The sequence below is a fragment of the Plasmodium cynomolgi genome, chromosome 12 (assembly GCF_000321355.1).
Source record: "Plasmodium cynomolgi strain B DNA, chromosome 12, whole genome shotgun sequence".
NCBI classification, from domain to species: Eukaryota; Apicomplexa; class Aconoidasida; order Haemosporida; family Plasmodiidae; genus Plasmodium; species Plasmodium cynomolgi.
In genome coordinates, this window is record NC_020405.1 from 2,997,275 (window position 1) to 3,016,065 (window position 18,791).

The 18,791-nt window shown below is 38.5% G+C and overlaps 2 protein-coding genes across 2 annotated transcripts; one reads left to right on the forward strand and one right to left on the reverse strand.

Annotated features, from left to right (window-relative positions):
- Window positions 1-16: 16 nt before the first annotated feature.
- PCYB_127700 (hypothetical protein) lies at window positions 17-13,441 on the reverse strand (the record flags this gene model as incomplete). Its single annotated transcript, XM_004224104.1, has 4 exons — window positions 17-168; window positions 203-12,644; window positions 12,971-13,170; window positions 13,402-13,441. The coding sequence occupies 3 exons, from the start codon at window positions 13,439-13,441 to the stop codon at window positions 6,708-6,710; spliced, it is 6,177 nt and encodes a 2,058-aa protein (XP_004224152.1). The 3' UTR covers window positions 17-168; window positions 203-6,707.
- A 2,309-nt stretch (window positions 13,442-15,750) lies between these two features.
- PCYB_127710 (DNA repair metallo-beta-lactamase protein) lies at window positions 15,751-18,334 on the forward strand (the record flags this gene model as incomplete). The annotated part of the gene is made up of 3 exons (XM_004224105.1): window positions 15,751-15,841; window positions 16,117-17,744; window positions 17,851-18,334. The coding sequence occupies 2 exons, from the start codon at window positions 15,751-15,753 to the stop codon at window positions 17,742-17,744; spliced, it is 1,719 nt and encodes a 572-aa protein (XP_004224153.1). The 3' UTR covers window positions 17,851-18,334.
- Between the last annotated feature and the right edge of the window lie 457 nt (window positions 18,335-18,791).

Genomic DNA, 18,791 nt, shown 5'->3' on the forward strand with positions numbered 1-18,791 from the left:
AACTTACATGCGAGTGTTAGGCCATTTTCGCAGCCGTCTTCCCCACTAAATCAGAAGGAACTAAAAAATTCAATAGCATAATTAACACTGCCATGAATGTAATCAGAATATATCTTAATCTGATCAGTGTTGTATTGCAAACGGGTGTCAGAACTATCGCTTTGGTTTCTAAAGGAGGAGGAAAAAAATTTGCTGAGGGAACCCTGAAACTCATTTTGAAGGATGGAAGAACACAAATTGTCGACTTGGTAATTATAATTTTTTGGAGTGTTGAAAAAAAAATAAAAGTGCATAATATTATCTTTCTCGAAGTTGATCCTTTTTTGTGCGTCATCTACTAATGCATGGGGAGAAACATCTTTATTGTCCTTTTTGGTGATGTCATCATGCGAAAAATGCCGTACTTGGTTTTGGACTGTCTCCGAAGAAATTTCCCCTGTTTGTGTGGCTTCCGAACCTCGTTGAGTCACCCCCGTGTTAGAGATTTTCGCTTTCCTTTTGTCCCGAAGTAGGTTCAAATAGTCTACTAGGAACAGATCGTATTTAAAAAATTCCTTGTGGAAGTAGTGGTACTCCTTTATGTATAAGCATAAGTAGAACTTGTGCAGTGCATGAATGTTAATCATGAGGGGGTGAATAAATATGAGGTACTTAATTAATTTTATTGATTGGTCGAACTGTTTTAATTCGTTTTTTATTTTTCTATACAAATTTTTAAATTTCACGACGAGGTTGTCTTTCTCCTTGTTATGGTGAATGGTGATGTATTTATTGACATCATTATTGTTCATGATTTTAATCATTTCTGTGACGATAACAAGCAGCTCTGCGTAGAGGTAGAAGTACTTGTTATGCTTGTCCCTTTTAGCATTTTCATTTTTGCTGTTTTCATGCTGGTTTATCTTCGTTGCTCGGAATGCACTCCATTCGAAGTTGCAACTTTTGAAGTACTCATATATCTCGTTGAGGACGTATATGAAAACGAAGTATATGTTTAAGTCACCAGAAATGCACAGGATGCATTTTTTGAAAGAGTTTTTATTTTTTAGCAATAGCAGGTAGAGGTGTAAAATGGAGAACTTGATTAGGAGTAATATTTCTTTGCTTCTTTTGATTTTACTGTTTTGCAAGAATATCAAGTTAAACCATATGTTGTCATTTTTTTCGAAACTGAATAGCAATGTTATTATTCTCTCGTCCAAGGATGAGTTGATAAAGCATGAATTAAAAAATAGGATTATATAGTACGTCGTCAGTAGACAAGGGTCCTTCTTCTTGATGTATTTAATTAACACATTAGCGAGCTTTAAAACTTCGTTTTTGTTATCTATAAAAATTATTTGGTAACTCAATAACTGGAGAATCAGACAGATTAGGTGGCTGTTCTGTTCAATTTCCACCTTTGATTTGTTCACGTTATTACCAAGGTTGTTCATAACGTAGTTAATTAAAAAGTGCAGAAATTTGCTCCTACAAAATTCGCTACTCAACCTTTTAACGCACAAGAAGTAGGTTATTTCTCCCTTGTATTGTCTTTTCTTGCTTCTCAAGCTGTCAATAAGGTGTTTCGTTATGTCCTCCTGTGGGGGGTCCATTTCTGGGGTGTGACTTGTCCCCCTTTCGTGGTTCACCGCGCCGATCGCATTATCATACAGGGAAAAGTCAAAGAAGTAGGAGTTAGTTATGGTCAGGTAAAATTTCAAAATAACGGAGCAGAGGTATGTGCCCTTTTTATTCTCCATGAGTTCCTTTAAGTGAGTGTTCAGCATGTCCAAGCAATTTAGCATGTTCGAGCAAAACTTGTATAACGTTGCCACGTCATATAGGATAAAACAAGACAAAAAATTGAAGAAGTAGTTTATGTACATGTAGGAGAGATACCCAATTTCTTTATCTACCTGTGACATGCCTTTTTCGTTGAAAACATTTATTTCACTTTTATTATTGCTGTTCAGGTAGAAATGGAATGCGTTCCAAACAGATTCTACAACATTTTTGTCCGTCAAGTATGCAAGCTTCTCCAGGAGGGTCGATATATATTTATATTTAAACATTAGCGAGGAGACGTTGCTATACGTTTGTATTATTCTGAAGCAGTTTATGGTGTACAGGAATAGCAGTTTTTTGTTTCTTTTCAGCTTTTCCACTACTGTGTTAATTAGTTGTATGTCTGGTTGGGGCGCTTGCCCGGGCTCTCCTGGTTTGTTTTGGGTTCCGCGGGGGGGATCCTCCCCAGGGGAGCAGGTCTCAGCGTAGCGCGAATCTTTATCGTGCTTATCATTATCGTACTTATCATTATCGTACTTATCTTGATCGTGAGAGTCTTCTCCGTGAGCGTCTTCTCCGTGTTTCTTCTCTTCCAGTTTTGCGTTTCCCCGCTTGACCTCCCCTTTCTGCGTTTCCCCCCTCTTTTTGCGTCCCTCTTCCCTTATCCTGGCCAGGGCCATACTCGCGCGAGAACACTTCACATTTTTCTGTTGAGAGGAACATATTTTTCCCTCGCGCTGACTGTTACCACCCTGGGCAGAGGTCTCCTGGCATGAGCTGCCCCCCGCCGTCTTTTTCAAGTACCGATTTATTCGGCATAGCGACTGCCCAGGTAGCTGCGTTTTTTTCCTTTTCAGGTTAGCCGTTTTGATCATTTGCACGTACTTCAAATAAATGTTCAGGAGGTCAGAATTGTAGAAGGTGGCGAAATGCTCCAAGATATGTCTCGCAATTTGCATGAGGATGTTTTCCTTTATTTCGTAATTGGATGAGTAGTAATCGTAAAAAAATAAAAGGAAAAATAGGACAATATTGGTGGTAATTTTGTTTAAAAATATTTTATCATTTTTTTTAAAATCTAGATGATGAGGTTCTGGGCTGTCACTTTGGTGATTTTCCTCATAACGGGAAGACACCATCCGATTGAGTAATTTTTTTTCGTCTCTGCTTCCACCTTCTCTTTTGTCGTTGTATTTATTATCATTTATGATGTACAAAATGAATAAGTATATATTGTTATTGTGAAAAATGTTGCGAACTACTACATTTTTTATATTTTGGTCCGTGTAATTTTCTAAATTTTTGTTCCAATTCTTTTTCTTCATCGTTATTAATGTATTGTAAAGGGCGTCTACCGATGTGTTCTCTGCTTTGATGGGGGTGCTAATTATTTTCTCGCCATTTAGACCCCCCCCTTTGCTATCCACATATATGATGTTTTGAAAAAAGGAGGGCAGGGTGAGTACATTTTTTATTTGAGTGAAAAAAATGTTGTAAAGTTCGTTCAGGTATATGTATATGTAGGAGACGAATATATATAACAAGTTATGAATCATGACTTCTATTTTTTTTTTTTTTTTTTATTTCTTGTTTGTTTTTTAAAACGTATTTCAAATAGTGCTGTATCATTTGGTTGAATTCTGGGAAGAAGTTCTCATTTTGGGGCAGCAACAAGGCTAGGAAGTTTCGGTCCTTGAAGCACATGCTGACGATGAGGATATAGTAGTAAATTTTGTCATATATCAGTTCCAAGTCGTTTTTTTTCTTCTTTTGAAGTAAGAAGTAGTTGAGGAAATGATTTAGATAAAATTGATTATCATGGCTTATGTTTTGTGTGAATATGGGACTCCCTTCTTCGTCCAGGTGGTGAGTATATCCCTCATCATCAGAGATAGGTCTGCCCATTTGTTTGCCCCAGTTTTTGCTATCACTGTCTTTCTCCTTTTTGTTGTCACCGCTATTTGTGAGTTTGATCGATTGGTTTTCCGTTATACCTGACGCACGCATGTTTTCAGCTGTCTTGCCGATCTTCCTACCCTGGTGAGCCGATTCAAGTTTTCTGTTGTAAAAATATATTTTGTACTTTTGCAAGTTATTCATTGTTTCCCTCTCATTGCAGAATAATAATTTCAAGAATATTTTAAAAAAGTACTTCTCAAACAGTTTGGCTTCTTTTAAAATGTAGAAATTGGTGTAGATGTTTTTTTTGCCAAGGTAGTGGAAAATACGTTCACACAAGATTGTGATATTATCTTTCGGATTGTGCTCCCGATTTTTCGATTCACCAGAATGGTTGACGTTCCCATTTAGGCAGAAAAAAAAAGGGAAGTTGTCTAAGAAAAAGCTCAGAAATAGTACAATGGATAGGAATAGAATTTTGTTTTCTTCACATTGAGGACAGTACATATCAATCATGGAGACGTAGTTGGAGTTGGCCACTTGATTCTGTTGATGTTCGTAAATTCTTCCTTTGATAGAGTCATCTTCTTCATCATAGTGGTCACTTGGATACATATATGCTTCGTCCTGATCGATGGAAACACAATTTTTAAACTTACTTATTGTGTACTCGTAAAACAATTGGCAGTAATTTTTGTAAATATCTTCCTCCTTCAGTAGGTAGTTGTGTTTGTTGATCAACCCGTTCTGTTGATCCACGCTGGTGTCTGTGTTTTTTTCCTTTGAAATATTTTTCCCTCCATTAAAAGGGATATGCACATCTTCACAAATCCGAATATTCTGCATATATATTGCATATTTTAAAATGACAAAATAGGTTCTTTTTAAAAATTTGCACACTTCCTTGTCCGCTTTGTAGTATTTCAGAAAATGCACTAAGATATGTTGCTTTGAGCTGTGGGAATCTTTAAAAAAGTGTTGCTTCCATATTTCGTACTTTAATACTTGGAGGATATACTTGAAAAAAAGGAGTAGCAGCTGGACATGCAAACATTCGATAATGATGTCGTTGTAAATGTTGCAGAAGTTGATCAGCGTGCTCATGTATTTGTTTAGGAAGACTCGTTTGAAGATGCGCAAGTTTGTCCTTCCTTTGGGGTATGTCCCAACATTTTTGTTTTCGCTTTTCTGTGTGTCGTTTCGTGGGTGGGTCGTATTATCCCCCTCTACCTTCTCTTCTAAGCGGGCTTCCAAAGTAGCTTCTAATCTCGTTTGGTGGTCTCCCTTCCCCTGTGTGAATGCCTCGCAATCATGGTGCATTAGCACGTCCATGCTTATGCGTAATATGTCTTCATTGATCAAGTGCAGGTCAAAGAAACAGCCCCGCCTCAAAACTACGTGAAGCATGGATAAAACGTTTTTCATAAAGTAAATGTCCAATTTGAGATACTCCTGTTCGTGGTTCTGAAATGTGACATTCTCTACATTGATGGTCTTCTCAATTTCGTACATATTTATTATGTTGGAGTAGACGTTGCTGTCTGAGTTTGTCTGAGTTGACTCTCTTTTGTTTAATTTTTTTTTTTTTTTTTCCTATATTTCGAAAGTATGAAGAAAAGAAAGTTGACCAGAATGGATAAGTTTTTCCTTTTCTCCATTCGCTTACTTCTTATGCGTTGCTGCTCTTTGAGCAGCATGGGGTTTCCCCCTTCTGTGTCCAGCAAGTTGAAGTTGCTATCATCAAGGTGGTCGTTTCTAACTGTAGGGTTCGTACATCCTATCCGATCAGCATCAATGGAGAGATTATCATGGCAGTTATTCTTTATCCTAATGTAGTAATCATCCAGATGAACAAAATTGTAAAGCAAGTTGAGAGAAAAGCTGGAAATTTTATTCTTCAAGGATGATGTAGCAACTGATATGAACAGCAATTTGTAGACGAAAAGGGAAAGATCTATATTATTGTCTAGGTGGTTGATTTTTCCTTCCATGTGTCCCTTTTTCTCTAGTATTAATTGTATGTAGAGGCATACATCGAAGAGGGTTATTAAATGTTTCAGTAACAGCATGTTCGCATGAATGATGGCGCTTGCGCTTGTTTCATTCCCCACACTGTTCGGCCCAGCTTCCCCCTTCTTATCTATTGTCAACTTGTTGTACATGAAAAAAAGAAGCTTGTTAATATACGGAAAAATGGTGCTGTAAACAAAATATATGGCACTCACCATTTCATCGTAGTCACTCTGGAGGAGGTAATGTGTCTGCTTGTTTGGGGTGGTTCTTGCCTTCGAATTGGCGCCATTATTCTTTTGTGTTGGTTCATTGTGAGTACTTTTTCTGCTTGTAGATGTGGCTTGAACATCATCTCGTTTGGCTGATTCGTCGCCTGTTGCGTAACTCGCTTGGTTGCATGCGCCCCGCCCCTCCGCAGAATGCGCGTGCCCCCCTTCGGTGCACAGTAACTGCATGTAGCAATTGTTCAGGTAGAAAAATAACTCGCTCAAATTGTAGATGTAAGAAAATTTGGTTTCTTTATCTGCAGAGTCGTTTATAGGTGGCAGAACTTTTAACACTTTTATCAAATTGGAAACGTAGGAGGACCCATTTTCGGAAGTGTGCTTTATATCCACTTTGGCATTTAAAAAAAGAAAAGAATTCACATTCGCAATGGGAAATCTGGGAGTCTCTAATTTGCCATTCGATTCGAGGGTGCTGCTCCAAATAGAGTGCTCGCTACTTCTGTGGGTCAAAGGATGAGAGACACTTCCAACTGGTGCACTTCCAACTGGTGCACTGCCAACTGGGTCACTGCCAACTGGTACACTGCTCACCCTTTTTGACAAATGATAATACTTATTAATGAACAGGAAGTATGATCTGAATATATTCCCCGCGTTGTAGTTCCCGTAAAAGGATAAGTCCTTTGCCTTCAGGTTTAATTTGGCATCATGGAACGCATGCAGGTAGGAATATTTGGTGGAGAAGAAAAAAAAGATTTTAACTTTTTAACGTTTAGCAGAAAATTATTTGGCTGCAGTTTTTTATAAAGCCAAAAGGGAAGGAAGAATTTTCTCTATATGAAATGAGGCCTTGTTTACATCGTCCATCTGGTTGGCCTGCATTTCGTTATCAATATATTTATTCCTGCTTGTGTCTTTTCTGTTGTATCTATTTCTGTGCAGATTAAAAAAAAAGTTGTCATATTTTTTGGATGCCTCCCAATGTAGTATATCTTCTCCGTCTCCACATCTGTTAATGACATTTTTTCGACTCTCTTTGTAGTACCCCTCCATATATTCTACCTTTACTTCATTAATTAAAGAATTCTCTAACATGTTCGTGCAGCTGTGATGAGGCGATTTTATTTCTTCAGTTAACCAATTAGGAGAGTAGTCATCCCTTTCTAAGCCCATTTCACCTTTTCTACTTTTCTGTTCTTGTAGCAAATGCGGTTCGAGAAATATCCTGTGCTTGTTCAGTAGCAAGACGTTCTGGTCGAATATCAAGTAGAAACTCAAGCTGATGGACAATGCTTTAACAATCTCATTATCGTAAAAGAAGAAGCAAAACAAGTGGGACAGATAAAAGTACCTCTCCTTGTATATTCTTTTGCATATGCTGCTATTCCTATAGTTGGTGATGATCAACAAAATTAGTATTTTTAGGACATAGACAAACGATTCAATATTGTATGTACTGGTTTGCTCCTTGGCTAACATTTCCCCTATCAGTTTTGTGTACAAACTTTTTATTTTTTCGTAAATTGAGAGAAGGAAATGATCGATGTGGGTTGGATCCCCCCTTTGGGTTTTATTTTCTGTAGTGCTCTCTACGCCAGTGTCACCTGCTCTAAATTTGGGTTTTCTCTTCAAAATAAATGACATTACGTGGTCGAAAAAATTCAGGGAGAGTTCCTCCGTCTTCATGTCTACTTTTTGTAACGCCTGAATGATAACCTCTTCGTCGCTAAGCATATGATTAAGTACAAAATGGCTTATATACATATTTAACATATTGGCATTAAATTTCCAGTCGTTTGAGTAGCTAAAGGTGTTATGGCACTGGTTCTGGTGGTTTTGTGTTTTTGGAGGGGATTCACGTCGGTGGCTTCTTATAGGGTCTTCTTTGTACTTCCACGTGGTTTCGCTTTCTTCACAAATGTTATATTGTCTCGCTTCGATCCCACTTTGTATTTCCCCCCGTTTCATCGTACCGTTTGGTGATGCATCTTTCTTCGTGCTGCCCCACCACTTGGTGAACTTTAGCCTAAACTGGTGATGCAATTTCCACATGATTTTAAGAGAAAGGGTCCTCTTTTTCTTCTTCCTTTGAAAAAGCAGGAAATACAAACTGTGCACGTTTAGGAAGACGTTCTTGTAGAAGTAGGCGATGCTAGTCAGTGCTTTCTGTTCCGTTTCGTGTTTCTCCCCCCTGCCACGGGGAACTTCGCCGCTATGGTTGCCATTGCTGCGGTTGCCATTGCTGCGGTTGCCAATGTTGCGGTTGCCGTTATCACCGTTGCCGCTATCACCGTTGCTACCCGCAAGGATTGGCTCAAAATGGTGGTCGTACAAAAAGTTGAACGAGCTGTAAGCGCCCTGCTCTAGCAAGAGTATGTACTTCTTTTTAGAGTAGTACAAAAAAAGGAGGACTTTGGAGAAAAGCTTAATATTTGACAAGACCCTCTTTTTTTCCTTCCATTCTTTGTCCTTAAGGGAATCAAACAGGGTCTCCACTTTTTTCTTGACATTTTCGAGTATAAAAAAGAGATAATAATTTCTTATTTCCTTTTTGCTATATACGCACAGTTCGTATATGATGTCAACGAATTCGTTGATTTGGAAATTGGGGGTGTAGAAATCTGGAGATTTGTTTTTTGTCTTCCCTCCATGGTGAGTAGATCCCCAAGGCATGTCATTATTCGAGCAATTGTTCAGATAGAGTTGATTGTTCCTATCAAATTTGGAGTTCACCGTTTGGGAGGCTTCCCGCTTGGTTGGTTCGTGCTGGTCGAATTGGCCCACATTTTTGCAGGCATATTCTTGAGAGCTGTCTGTCCCTAGTAAATTATTTCCCTTTTCTTCACCGAAATGCTTTTCCTGCTCATTTTGGAGATGGTGATCTGTCCTTTGAGCAACTATAGGGGTAATGTACTGCGTGTCTTGATACGCCTTGGGATGTTCGGGTTGGTTTGACTCTCTATGGCTGTAGGTTACGCTGTGGCGATTATTTTGGCTCATTAGGTCATTCTGTGAATGGGTAGAATCTCCCATGTGTGCATTTTTGGAGACGTTTCCTCTTTCCATGCTTTTGTCAGAAATGGTATTATGATCGAGCTCTCCATAGGACAAGTCCCCCCTTTGGGGATCCCCTCTTAGGTCATTATTTTCGCTGTCAAAGGATCCCTTTTCATAATTAATGTTAAAAATAAAATTAAAAAAAAAAAAAATAATTTCCGTGTTGTAGCTATACATGATCGAAATGATGTTGTGCAGGAGGAGGACAAAGTTTTTAAACAGTTCGACGAACTTGACATTTTTGGGGACATTCGTTCTACCTTCCAAGTTGTGGTTAAACGTTAGTATGTACATTTTATTTTTGCAGCTCTTTAACTTGTTAACAATAAATTGGTACATGGATCCTTTTTCTTGTTTATGCGACTTGACATAATTTGTGAAGTTGTTATATTCAGAGGATAGAAGAGACAGCGAATTAAAGAGCATTCTGAGGCTGTTTTCAACCAGCACTTGGGTAACTTTGTCAATAAATTGGGCATCGAAGTGGGGGAAGTCTCCTTGTGCGCGGCTAACTGGGAGCGACTCTTGATGTGTGAAATTGTCCATTTGATTTTTGCACCACTCGTTTTTGTACTGCCTATTTTTGCACTGCTCGTTTTTGAAGTCTCCCCGTATTTGTAGCAAAATATGGCAAAATTGCTTTATGCAGTACGATGACGAACTTTCATGTCTGTTGTGTTCATCTATCGTTTTGCTCATCTTCTCCAAATTGGGGGAATCGAAAAAGTCTTGCGATTTGAATGTCTCCAGGGGTTCATGAAATGGTTCATTATTTGCGTCGGCCGGACTTGAGAACATTTCGTTGGCATGTGGAGGGGATAGGTCTGCTGCGGCATTCGCTGCGTGATACTTTTCAAGAAAGACGTTGAGGGCGGAGTAACTAGTTGGGACGAAGAAAAAAAAGTGGGAGATGTTATTGCTGGTGTTTATGAAGGTGGATATATCTGACCGGAAGGCGGCTCCGCCAAAGAAGCTAGTCCCGCCAACGCCGTCAACATCAACGCTGCCAATATCGCCAACGCCGCCACCATCGCCAACACCACGATAGACGAAAAACAAATTCGCCAAGGAGTAAAAATAACACAGGAGATCGATGTACTCCTTATAAATTTCGTAGTCATAAAAGAAGAAAAAAATTTTGAAAAAGTGCAACAATTCTAAGTGGTGCGTGTTTAGGTGCATGTCGAAGAGGAACCGTCTAAACAGGTCGACTAATTTGGGTTGTATCTTCTTCATCAAAATGAATGACACGGGGGTGTAGTTTATGTAAAGACAGACGATTTTCAGGACCTCCAATTGTTTAGGGCTGTATTGGTAAGTACGCCGAAGGGTAGTATTAGTAAAAATATCAATGCTCTGAAATTTGTTTTTTTTTAAATCGCTAGAGGAGTTGGAAGAGGAGGAAGAAAAACTGTTCAACTCGTGGATGCTTAAAGTTTCTGAAAGGTACTCCCTAACGGGGACCCCATTTTGTTTTGCCTTTTTATCTCCACGCCCATGCAGGTTGTTTTCTTCAATGTAGTCAATGAGGATCTCCAAGTGTGAGTCTTTCTGCTTACCTGACTCACCAAAGTAGTACTCTAAGATGTTACACAGGAAATTGTAAATGATGACAAAATTGTCTATGTGGAAGTTGAGTGTGGTGCATTTTTTTTTTATGCTGCTAATTTTGCAGTGCGAAAATTTTAAAATTTCTAGCATGAAGAAAATTAACACTTTGAAAAAATAGACGCAATTGTTTTTCGTTATGAATAAGTAGTAGTACGTGTCGCCCTCATTGAAATGCGCAGTGGTTCTGTCCCCCGATTTGTGAATCGCCCTCTCTTCGTTCTTCCTTAGGTAAAATGTGTTTATGCTATTGAGCTCATCTGCGTTGTTTTCTCCGTTTGTCCCATCTTCCTTGATTGCGTTGTTTGCCAATTGGGGGGGGCCTTTCCCCTTTTCACTGTCCATCTTGTCCATATTATGGCCATACTTGAACTCTGTACCGATTTGATTTCCCCCGAGGGAGTCGCAGCCTTTTCCTCCTTTTCGAAGCAAAAGTAAGTAGAACAAATTTTGGTTAATCAGGAAAAAGAAGTTGTTCAGGTAGATATTGTGGATACTGTTGCAAAGACATCCCCCCCTCTGGGTTACACTTATGTAAAGGTTATAAATAATTATAAAAATAAGATAAGCTAGACTATTTAGAAGGTTGTTCATATGATGGAATTCACTTTCTGCCTGATTATTTTCGACGTAATTTTTGTAAATATAGTGAATATTGTAACTAAGCGTGTATACAAATTTATAGTTAAATAGAAATATGTCTTTATTGAAAATGTAAATATATTCATTTAAAATTTTGTTCACTTCTTTGTGCATATAAACTAGGTCGTCTATGCTTATTATTTTTTTGATTATATTCATCCCTAAGCATTCGAAGTAGTTGAACTTCATGCTCAGGTAGAAATGCAGCAGATTCATTTTGTTAATGTAATTTTTTATTTTGTAGGTTATGTTTTTGTCATACACGTGTTTATTATTTAGGTAGGTGAAATACGCCACGAGGGAATCTTCCCCTTCTTTGCTTCTACCTTGTTGGTTTTTCCCCGGATCCCCCTTTATGGGGTCTCCACGTTCGACCGCTTGTTTCGCTTGTTCCGCCTGTTTCGCTTGTTCCGCCTGTCCCGCCTGTTCTGCATGTTCTACTCCGTTTATGTCTAGAAAGTTCCTTCTGAACACATCGAAGCAGTCGAAGAAGTTGTATAGGTAGAAAAATGTGTAGTTATTCAAAATGTGTGCGTAATAACATTCGTCACAATTGTAATAGCTTTGCGTAGTTCCCCGTGTAGGTACCGATCCTTGGTTCAGGTTAGCATGCCCTTCCCTTATTTTCTTGGCCTTATATATCTTATAGGCTAGGAGCAAATATATACTCCGCTTATTCACTTCATTTTTTGCTTCATATAAAGAATTGTAATACTCAAAATCGTCACTTTTGGAAAAATTATTTTTTGTAAATATGTTTATGCAGTTATTTTTTTTCATTATTTGGCTTATATTTAGGAGATCCTTTTGTGAAAGTGTGCTATCTGCATTGTTGTGTAACGTTGCGGTGTTTTTTTTTGTGTTTTCCTTTGCCTTCTCAGGAGAGTGTTGCCTCAGCCGAGGGTGAATGCTTGTCGGCTCTTCGACGGAAGAGCTTTTTTTTCTTGTAGCTTTGTATTGGACTTCCTCTTTATTTAAGTCTACCATGTCGCTTGTCTTTTCCGTTATGTTGTTTTTGTATTGGACCGTTTCCTGTTCGTCTGCCTTCCCATTGGCTTCCGGTGGTTCGGCCTCCCCATTTTTGTTCCCCCCATTTGGATTACTTAGATCATCGGGGGCATTATTTACATCAAACTTAGATGCATATTCTTGAGTGTCCCATTTTGAGAGGTCGTCTGGGTTATCCCCATTGTATGCACGAATCAGCTGGATCAGAATTCTGATCACCTGGTTGTATTCATTGTTACTGTTTTGCATCTGCATGTGCTCATAGCTTATGAGGCACGTATCTGTGTCCTGTGCAACATTTAATTTTTTGGCGGCACTATTCTTTTTGTACCTTTCTTCGTTATCTCTAAAGTGGGTTAAAAACTCCTTGGTGAATGTGTGTATTCCGAATTGTTCGAATTTGCTTTTGACCTCTTCATCCTTCTGCGTGGCAGTGTGGTAGAGAGGGTGGGAATGAGCAGGGTGAGAGCGAGCATCGGAGCACCTAAGCTGCTTTTCGCACTAACGATGCAGAGCGCGTATGTGTTTGAAAGATGCACAAAGAAGCAACGTGCGATAGAGAAGACGGAGATTTAAACGCACTAATGGTGTTACGGCACAGAAGGGAGGGAGATACACATGATAGCCTTGTATGTAACACGCTTATACAATACTGTATCTGTGAGAAAAAGCAAAACTATTACGCAGCAGCGAAGTGGCTATTCTGTTCAAATTATTTTTTTGCACAAAGTGGGTGCACATTTTTTTACCTCTATTATGCACCGAACGAAGTCCAAAACGTGGATCAGCGCTTTCAGAGGAATGGAGCTGTTTCTATCGTTAATGTATCGAAGAATAATATCAAAAAAATAATTTCTTTTCTTAAAGTCTGTTTCGCTTATTATACTTTTTTCATATTTTTGTATTAGCATAATCATTGACCTGTCTCGGATGTCATCTATAGTGTGCCCTAAAGTGGAAGCAGTACGGAAAGGTTGCCGTTGTGTGTTCCTTTATGTGATCATTTTTGTAATTCTAGGTTGGGCGGAAGTGCAGGTGCAGGCATAGGCGTTGTTTTGCCCTTCGTGATGGGACAAGAAAATTGGCACATTTGGGGGAGACACGACATTGCGTGTACTTTTTATGTGCACGGTAATTTTCACTTTTTTTTTTTCCAAATGGAGAGCATATCTAGTTGTACCTATTTTTTGAATGAGGCTGCTCAGCTTATCGTCGTTCATTTTGACTGGCACGTTGGAATGACGCGAGGTTGTTAATGATCGGTGGGTTGCTGAACAGATGGGTATGCAATGTCTGTACGTATGTGTGTGGCCATGTGGAGGACGTTATTCCGTCTCTAACCACTACAGTGACAATAGTAAATAATGTTAGAACCATAAAAGGGAGTATAAAAAAGGATAAGTGCTACATCTGTCACTTTTTTAACTAATAATATTTTTACATTTTTGCAGTAAAATGCTTCTACGAATTCTTTTCCCTTTAGTTGAAAGAAGTGTGCTTTGCCGCTTCTACAAAATTGTTAAGCTTTGCACGGGCAAGAAGGAACATGTGTGATGGGGCTATAGAGTGAGCAAAGTCGTAGTGTGCTATATTATGGGTGGCCGTGCGCGAGAAAAGATGCGTGACACGTCTAAAGTTCATTCATATGGGGAAGCGGGCGCATAATGAACGCGTTCTTTCTCCCCATACATTATTTCGATACTCTCCGCTTTTCGTGCCTCTTTTGGAATTTTTTTTATTTTTCCGGTCCCTTCCCCGCGCATACAATTTGTAGCATGAATTTGAAGTCCTAAATATCGTGCAAAAAAAAAAAAAAAAAAGGGCTACACATCTTTCCCCCATTTAGACTACGAAGAGTTTAAGCTTAAAAAGAACTTCTTAATATCCTTCGAAAAAAAAAAGGAGAAATCTCCATTTCTTCCACAGTGATGAGAAATTAAGGGATGTCTAAAAGGGGCATACATCAAAACATGCGTATGTGCAAGGGAAGGGAGGAAAAGAAAAACAATGCTTATTCCTTTTTGGAGGGGAAGACAGAATATTAAAAAAAGCCTTTAAACTTTTTTTTTTTTTTTTTTTAAATTATGTTTCAGAGGTAGATGGTTCAAATGGGAGTAAATGAATTTCTTTTTTTTATTTTAACAAAAGCGGCAAAGTTAAACCTTATTGGGATGTTTAGTAGCGAATCATTTTTTGTACAATTTTGGCTTGCACGTCCGTTCTGTTTTTTGAGGCTCTTTGGAGAGAAACGTTTTAGCTTCTGTGCGGTTACAAATGTGCATATTTTTACCACGGTAGCATCTTCAAGAGGCATTATTTTATTTTTTTTTTGAACCTGCCTTTTGGTCATCCCAAAATGGTGTTTCGACGTAGGGGCGTAAGTTTAGGCTTTTACTGTTTGTTGTACTTTTTGAGAATATGATAATCACTCAAATGAAAAGGAAAACGAACATATTTGTAAAGTTAAAAGGATGAAGCGAAATTGTTTTTGTGTCGACGTGTACAAAATGTTGTAATATGAGCTTTAAGCGGTACAGGCATGCTTATATGGGGCAATTTCCCCAATGCGCGCTTTTGAACCTTATGGGGAGGTGCTATTTCTTCTTTTGGAGGTCGTAGAACAAGACAACTGTTGCAGCACTGTTGGCTGTGATGAGGTGCTTTTTGCCGAATTATGGTTGCCCAGTTGGTTGGGAAAAAAAAAAAAAAAAGGTGCTTCCCTCATACAAAAGGGTGTATGTATATATGTATGTACACGTGAGCGCCTAACCCCGATGTCGTATTGCCCCTCATTTCTGATAAACGGAGTAACCGTTCACTCTCTCTCAGCTGAAGTGTGACCATAGTGCATTTAAAGTGAAAAAGGGTCAAACAACAAAACTGCTTTTGCCTTCTTCCCATGTGGTAGGCAACACAAAAAAGGGTGCTTACCCCTGTGTGGAAAAAAACGATGATCAGCGTGGACACTTTTGAATAAAGTCCATAAAGCTGGAAAAATAACACGACAATCAAAAGGGTAAATCAAATTGCTTCATCTTGCACAGTTGGTCCCCTTATGTTATGCTCTTTTGACCAAGCAAAGAAAATGATGAGCAACGCCAAGTGGTAATAATGTAAACATAAAAACATATACATTTGTGTATGTACCGAATGAACAAAATATAATGTGTTAGCCCCCATCCCGTTTGTCATGCAAAACTTGTGATTCTTCATTAGAAAGGAAAAAAAATGACGAAACTCGTCGCATTATAACGCGGTATTCCTTCAGGGATGCGATGAGCAATGAACTTTATTGGGGGCAAAAATGTAACAAATGCGTACGCGGCACGCTTTCGTTTCGTTCGTTTCGTTCGTTTCGTTCGTTTCGTTCGCTTCGTTCGTTTCGTTCTTTTCTTTCATTTCGTTCTTTTCTTTCGTTTCGTTCGTTCCTTTCGTTTGACATCGCGGGAACATATATCGTTGGAGACAAAGCGCACATGAAAAGAAGCAGGGACATTTTTAAAAAAGGTGAGGCCGAAAAGTTGACAGAATGGTTGAGGATAACATACATGTGATTCAGAATGACCCCCTCATAATCGTAGATAAATTCCCCTACACCAGGAAGAAGGAAAGAGTCACAGGTATGGAGGCAGGGGCACGAGCATCTACGTGTGTGATTCTATGCACATAGTTATTAACACATGCTTTGCACACCCATTCTGATACCGCCCTACCCCGCATGACTGTGAAGAAGGGGGGGGGTGGAAAAAAAAACACCCGTTGTAGCACCAATCTTTCAGGGTGAACATCACCTTTGTGTATAAATATATCTTTGAAATATGCCTGTTTGTCCACATGCGTGTAAACCCCTCCCCATTTGAGCACATTATTTTAAAATTTTATCCCCCTCTGCTAGAAGAAGAAGAGAAAGAAGAAGAAAAAAAAATCACGAAGATATATTTCTTGACTCATTTCCACGCCGATCATTACAGCAACATAAATAAATACTTCCACGAGAACGTTTTCTCGTCTACCATAACGAAAAAGTTGTTAACAAACATAATTGGAGTAAATGAAAAATATATACACAATTTAAAAATTAATAAGAATTACCATCTTTTCAATTTCGAAATAATTTTTATCGACGCAAATCATTGTCCTGGATCTGTAATTATCTATTTTGAATTTGCAAATGGAACAAAAATTATACACACAGGCGATTTCCGCTATTCCAATGTTCATACCTTTTTGATAAAAAAAGTGTTAAGTTGTAAAGGGAATGAAAAAAATAGAGAACACAAAATGGAAATGTTGAGTGCTACAAAATCTGAGGAACAAACCAACAAAGGGGAGTTATCCACCAGGATGAAGACGAGCTTTTCCTGGAAGGGCAATCCATACAACATCCATTTTTGTAGTGAACATTTAAATATCTATAAAAGAAAAACATACATTGTAAATTTTGAAGAATTTAGAATAGCTTATTTAAAAAATGTTGAAGATTTAATTTGGGGACTTAAATCTGTGGGAAAAGAATTTTATTTGTATGATTCCATTGAAAAGGAAAATTACTTTAACTTTTTTATTTATGTAGATTTGTCTCTATATTTTAATCAGAACGAAGTGGACATTTTGCTTCTGTATGATGGCAATAAAAGGCTAAATGAGAATTTGGTAATTAACGAGGAAAACGTAAAGAATATTCGCTTTGTCGTGATCTCTGATAGAGAAAAGTTAGAAAATGGAACCAATCCCAACGGAACGAACTCCTCAGTTTTGGTGAAAAGGGAGTTGCTTCACCATTTGTCTGATAAGACCGTGTTGAATCTTAGTAGAGGAAATGGAGTCAAGTGCGATAAGACGAATGGAGAACACGGAAAGGTAAAAAAGGAAGAAGACATCAACGTGAACGAGTCGAAGTTTACACATGAGCATGTCACTGAAGAAGGGAAGACGATGGTAAAAGCGAAAAAAGAAAGCATGAATGATCTCATCAAGCTGGAAGATAGTCAAGGTGGGCAAAAAATAAATGCCCCTTGTGAAGTGAACGAATCGGAAGAAGACTCAAATTATATAAGGACCATTTACCTGGACACAACGTATGCCCTGTCGAAAAATAATTTGTTCGCGCCGCAGATGTATTTGATTAATTTTATTATTTATATATGTAAGAAGAAAGTGAGAGAAGATTCCACCGAAGCGGTGAGCGCCGCGGTAGAGGCGGGGGAGAAGCACAAGGCTAACCTTGCTAGGACGGGCAAACGAACCCGCGTGCATAAATATAAGGACGAGGGATGGGGAGGCAAAGTGGGTAGAAGAAACAGCGATGAAAAGAAGGGGACAACCACACATGGCGTGGAAAAGAGCGAAGACAATGGAGCGGAGGGTGGAGATGAAAAGGGATTAGGGGGAGAAGGGAATTCCCCCAAAAAAACTCTATTCATGTTTGGAACCTACAACCTGGGGAAGGAAAAAATTTACCTAAGCGTATCCGAGGCGTGCAACATGAAAATACATTTTAGGAATGAAAAAAAAAAACCATAATTGAGTCCTTCTTACACAATAAAAGTATGTTAAATAGAATAACAGATAACAAGTTGGAAGCGCAGATCCACATAGTTGACATTAATTACTCGTATATATTCCCCAGAATTGAAAAAAATAAATTTAAAAATTTAATAGACGAAGAAATCGAAAAAGAATTTGATTCTTTCTATTATATTATCCCCACAGGATGGGTGAAAAAATATTCCTTCTATCAAAAAAATGAAATCTCCATTTTTTTAATCCCATATAGTGAACATTCGAATTTATCAGAATTGGAAAGCTTTGTAAAATCTATCAAGCCTTGTAATATAATCCCTACTGTGTTTTCTAACCCGAAGGAAAAGACGAGGATCCTAAACATCTTCAACTCGTGCTTGAACCTACAGCGGGAAGTGCTCAATTTTTTAAAAATATCTGATGAGCGTTGTTTGGTCAGGAATAAAAAAATATCCAAAAGGGGTGAAAAAACGAATTACACGCAGAAACAAATTGTAAGGGGTAATATTGGGGCGGGAAAAAATTCCAATGATAGCAACCAACCCAAGTTAACGTCGTTTTTTCCGTTCATAAAAAGGAAGAAGCGGTGACTCCCCTGGGGGGGTGGAGGATACGTTAGTTCATATTTTTGTCTCGCATTGGCATTCTACTTCCCTTCGCAGCGAATACGCTTACAAATGGGGGTGAAAAAGCACAGGTGATATTACTCCCACTTTGTGCACTTTCCGAAGTAATAAATTGTCGACTGTTTTTGTATCCACCATTTTAGTTATGCTCATGTAGACATTTTGGAGAATGGCCGTACGGGACCCTACTTGAGTGCTCATGCATGGAGGCATTTCGTAATAGTGGCTAGGCATTTAATATGCCTTTAAAGTTGTGTGGCCATGTAGGTCAAACACACATATGGCACGACAGCACGTATGATTTTAATGCGATTTTATTATGCCTCTCTTTAATTTATCCTCTTCTTTTTTTGTTCGTTTGATTGGCAATTTATTACTCTTTTTTATGTCGCATCACTTTTTCTTCACCTTTTATTGCTTA